This window comes from Melanostigma gelatinosum (genome assembly GCF_949748355.1).
Source record: "Melanostigma gelatinosum genome assembly, chromosome: 8".
Classification (NCBI taxonomy): Eukaryota; Metazoa; Chordata; class Actinopteri; order Perciformes; family Zoarcidae; genus Melanostigma; species Melanostigma gelatinosum.
Window position 1 is genome coordinate 28,390,520 of NC_136641.1, and position 4,954 is coordinate 28,395,473.

Below are 4,954 nucleotides of genomic sequence, written 5' to 3' on the forward strand. Positions count from 1 at the left end.
ACGGAGAGTCCAACATGGAGGAATCTTATGAGCTGTTTGTCACAAGCTAGCTAAGCTAATGCTAATGATAACATAACAATCTATCATATATAATACAGAATTTACCTTATTATTCCTGTCTTTCTATCTGTCTGTCTCTCTCTCTGTCTGTCTCTCTCTATGTCTGTGTGTGTCTGTCTCTCTCTCTCTCTTTGTCTCCCTGCCTGTCTCTCTCTCTCTCTTTGTCTCCCTGCCTGTCTCTCTCTCTCTTTGTCTCCCTGCCTGTCTCTCTCTCTCTCTTTGTCTCCCTGCTTGTCTCTCTCTCTCTCTTTGTCTCCCTGCTTGTCTCTCTCTCTCTTTGTCTCCCTGCCCGTCTCTCTCTCTCTCTTTGTCTCCCTGCCTGTCTCTCTCTCTCTTTGTCTCCCTGCCTGTCTCTCTCTCTCTCTTTGTCTCCCTGCCTGTCTCTCTCTCTCTCTTTGTCTCCCTGCTTGTCTCTCTCTCTCTCTTTGTCTCCCTGCTTGTCTCTCTCTCTCTCTTTGTCTCCCTGCCTGTCTCTCTCTCTCTTTGTCTCCCTGCCTGCCTGTCTCTCTTTGTCTCCCTGCCTGCCTGTCTCTCTCTTTGTCTCCCTGCCTGTCTCTCTCTCTCTTTGTCTCCCTGCCCGTCTCGCTCTCTCTCTTTGTCTCCCTGCCTGTCTCTCTCTCTCTCTTTGTCTCCCTGCTTGTCTCTCTCGCTCTCTTTGTCTCCCTGCCCGTCTCGCTCTCTTTGTCTCCCTGCCCGTCTCTCTCTCTTTGTCTCCCTGCCTGTCTTTCTATCTCATTGTCTCCCTGCCCGTCTCTCTCTCTCTCTTTGTCTCCCTGCCTGTCTCTCGCTCTCTCTTTGTCTCTCTGCCCGTCTCTCTCTCTCTTTGTCTCCCTGCCCGTCTCTCTCTCTCTTTGTGTCCCTGCCCGTCTCTCTCTCATTGTCTCCCTGCCCGTCTCTCTCTCTCTCTGTCTCCCTGCCCGTCTCTCTCTCTCTCTTTGTCTGCCTGTCTGTCTCGCTCTCTCTCTTTGTCTCCCTGCCCGTCTCTCTCTCTCTCTTTGTCTCCCTGCCCGTCTCGCTCTCTCTCTTTGTCTCCCTGCCTGTCTCTCGCTCTCTTTGTCTCCCTGCCTGTCTCTCGCTCTCTCCCTGCCTGCCTGTCTCTCTCTCTCTCTTTGTCTGCCTGTCTGTCTCTCAGGTTTCTGTCTGGCATTGGCTTGTCTTTTGTTTCCAGACTCGTGGGAGAGTCCAGAGATGAGAGCTCTGTGTGGAGACTCTGTGAGTTTTATTAGTTATTAATAAATATTAAAATATACTTGAAGTATTAAAGATGTATTAACATGATATAAACATGTTAACCTTGTTGGAAGTCTTCATGTTGTAGATTTGATGTGAAAGTGACAACAGGTGATGATGTGTGATCAGGTGATCATTGATCTAGTCTTGTTCTTGGCGCCGATCAATGGCAGCCCACTGGGGATGGGTCAAATGCAGTCGTCAAATTTCGTGTATGTGTATATGACAATAAAAATGGTTTCTTCTTCTTCTCCAGGTGGGCAGCTTCTCTCCAGGTAACTGTTCGGTCCACTGGGCCTACATCCTGGCCATGCTGGGCATTCTGGATGCCGCCATCTTGGCCACATTGGCCTTCGTCCTCGCCAACAGACAGGACGCCCTGCTGCCACCGGACGCCAAGGACGGTGAGGAAGTTAGCTTAGTTAGCTTACAGTTAGATATGAGTCAAGTTAGCATAGAGTTAGCTTAGTTAGCTTCGGGTCCAATTAGCTTACAGTTAGATATGAGTCAAGTTAGCATAGAGTTAGCTTAGTTAGCTTCAGGTCCAGTTAGCTTCCAGTTATGCTGCGTTCACACCAAACGCGGTGTGAGGGACCAGGGTGCGCATAAAACTGGGAGAGCAGGTAAAGTGGGAAAAAATAGGGATTTTATTCACCCAAAATATGTCCAATAATGAGGATGGGTGAACAAATCCAGCCAAAGTAACAAATTAGAAGAACTGTATAAACTTAACATAATTAAACAGAACTTAGTTTTAAACATACAGTGAGTGCTCTTCTGATCCAGGGACACTCAATGCGCCCTCTCCTACCTGCAGAATATATACAGGGCTGCCCAGTCCATAGTCAATCGCAGGGGTGTGAAGACACTCCTCCGCTGTGGCGCAGATGCCAGGCTCCCGCCAACACCCCTATTGCTGCTACAGAATGGCACAGTCCAGTTATCCAGGCTGCTCCACTTAGAGAGGTGTGACGCAGCTGCTCAGTCTTTTGCCAGGATGGTCTGCTGCAACACACTGACAGCAAAGTTACCGCCGCAACTCAACGAGTGTATTCTTAATTGATGGTTTGGCTAGTTTGCAGCCGCCACACGCGGCACGAATTATTCGCGCGAGTAGATTACATACAAAGTCCATGCACAGACGCGATGAGACTGGAGCGCCGCAAATTTGCGATTGCGCGCCGCGATTGACGCGTCAATCGCCAAATCGCCCCCAAACGCGTGAGTTGAAATTTTTCAACTTCGGCGAAATAGTCGCGTTGCAGCCCGGCGCGATAGCCTATCAGCGTTGAGATGTTTCTCCTGTCATCAGACTGCCGTTTCGAAATCAGGAAATAAATCCTGTAGCCGTCTGTGTTCACCCAGAGCTCTACGATACCTCATATCAACAGAGACCGGACCAAACTATGTGTATGCGTGTGTGTGTGTAAACCATACGGTACAAACAATGAATATTTAGCATAGCATAGCACCGATCCATCAGAGCTCCATTGAGAAGACAAGTAGCCTACAAATCGGCATCATTACGTAGTTATTTCCGAGTCCCTTTTGTCGGTTTATTGCCGTTGAATCACAGCCAATCAGTTTATGTTGTGTTCATACAGCTGTAGTAAACAGCGACGTGTAGCTTGCTAGACAGTGAATACAGCTCGATACAATCCACGGAGCTCCTCTGAACAATATTATGAACCAGACACGACGGCGTTTATTTTCCCGGGATATCTGTGACTTCCACAACACGTACTAAGCAGAAATAGGTTATTGTTTCCATGGTTAATGGCGGACAGTTGAACGGCTTTAAGGCGATAAGCCCCGCCCCCTCTCCGGCGTGTCCAGCGCGATTCACGCGAATGAACACAAATAGTCCCCGGCGAGACCGGCGGCACGAATACGTCAGCTTCGGTTCCAGTTAGCTTACAGTTAGCATAGAGTTAGCTTCAGGTCCAGTTAGTTTAGAGTTAGCTCCAGGTACAGTTAGCTTAGCATTAGCTCCAGGTCCAGTTACCTTAGCATTAGCAGTAACTGTGTGTGTGTTCCTGCAGTGACCACAGGTCTGCTGATGTCGGTGTAAAGTCACCAGGTAAGTCTGTTCTTCTTCTTCTGTCTCTTTAACACTTTTCTCACACTTTATTATTTTATCCTTCTCCTCCTCTTCCTCCAGATCCCTCCATCCTTCTTCATCACCATCATCAGAGATGATGCTTCTGTCAGCTAGCGATGGAAAGTACTATACTGAAGTACAAATGTGATGTTTTTTTTTAATGTTTGTGATAAACTGAAGGATGAGATGGTCCTTTAAGTGTTGATAAAATCTTCTACTTCTTCAGCTACATAAACTCTCTTTGATTAGATGGAAGAGGAATCGTCATAAAGCTGAAAACAGTTTGTTGCTTTTAGAGATACGAGGTTCTAACAGAACATGTGATGATCTTATAGAATATGAAGTATTGATATAGAATGTGAAGTATTGATGTAAAATAAACTCAACAGGATATGAAGGAGTTCACATGCTACAAACACATTAACCCAGAAACATCAGATAGGAAACATTTGACTGATCCATCAATATGAAGTTATAGTTCATTTAGCATAGATTTAGCTTCTGGGTCCAGCTAGCTAAGAATTAGCTTAAAATTATGTTAGCATCTGGGTGCAGCTAGCTACGAATTAGCTTAAATTAGGAATTAGAATTGTCCCTAATGTGTCTCCGTACAGTTCAGTGCAGCTTCAAAAGAAAAACAATCATTTTATAATGTTTGTACGCAGATTGTTGTTTGTGTTTACAGAATGTATCGCGCATGACTTCAGATTCAACAGTTACAGAAACAGTATTCATGTTTGTGTCTTCATGTTTTATCCACATAAATAAACAGTTTTTATCAGATACAAGTTTTCTCTCAATCATTGAAATATTACATCAGAGTGACATCATCTATTGACAGCCAATCAGAGAGCAAAGGAACCGGATGTTTAGGTCATGTGAGAAAATGTATACAATGAAATACAGAGCAGGTGAAGTTACATGTTTAACTGATGTAACCGGTTTACCTGGTGAAGACACCTGAACAGGTGAAGGTATTTACCAGTTTGAAGTATAACGTTTACTTCCTTATTCCAGATATATAAACTATAAAAACGTGTGTAAAACTTGACAACAATGACTAATATTGATTGTACTTATTGAGACAGAGGAAGGTTTTCATGGATACTTTAATCAGACGATGTCACTGCATAAACGCATTAGGAACGAACCAATCACAGAGCTGATGAGCAGGTGTTGTCATGGTAAATATTGACCTTTATTTACAGATAATCAAAGGGGGAGGAGTCAACTACAAGTCCCAGAGAGCTTTGCTGTCAGAACAACCAACCAGAGAGCTCCAGTTTCAGGATGATCTTTTAAGAACTGACGGATAAATGCAGACATTTGAAGTGGTTGGCTGAGGATTGTGGGTAATGTAGTGTGTAAAGCTTCTCGACAGACCAAACTGAGGAGATTATTTCAACCTTCATTCATATGTTTGATATAATACATCATAAATATGATCCTGGTGAAGTTTATTGATTCATATACATGTTAGTTTGAAGGATCCTCACATATTTATATTATATTTATACTATAATCTTTAGATTATATCAAATATCTTTTCCACTTATGAATCAA

General features: G+C 44.3%; 1 protein-coding gene across 2 annotated transcripts in view; it reads left to right on the forward strand.

The window, feature by feature from the left end:
* The window catches only part of lhfpl4b (LHFPL tetraspan subfamily member 4b), a gene marked incomplete at its 5' end in the record, with an annotated part of 5,370 nt that extends 1,316 nt beyond the window's left edge, over window positions 1-4,054 (forward strand). Inside the window, 4 exons of one of the 2 annotated variants that reach the window (XM_079273769.1) lie at window positions 1,193-1,272; window positions 1,547-1,694; window positions 3,333-3,370; window positions 3,452-4,054. In XM_079273769.1, coding sequence (XP_079129895.1) covers window positions 1,193-1,272; window positions 1,547-1,694; window positions 3,333-3,361 — 257 coding nt within the window. In that variant the 3' untranslated portion in view covers window positions 3,362-3,370; window positions 3,452-4,054. The remainder of the gene's footprint in view (window positions 1-1,192; window positions 1,273-1,546; window positions 1,695-3,332; window positions 3,371-3,451) is intronic. The other variant, XM_079273768.1, reaches the window with a different exon arrangement.
* Window positions 4,055-4,954: the final 900 nt, after the last annotated feature.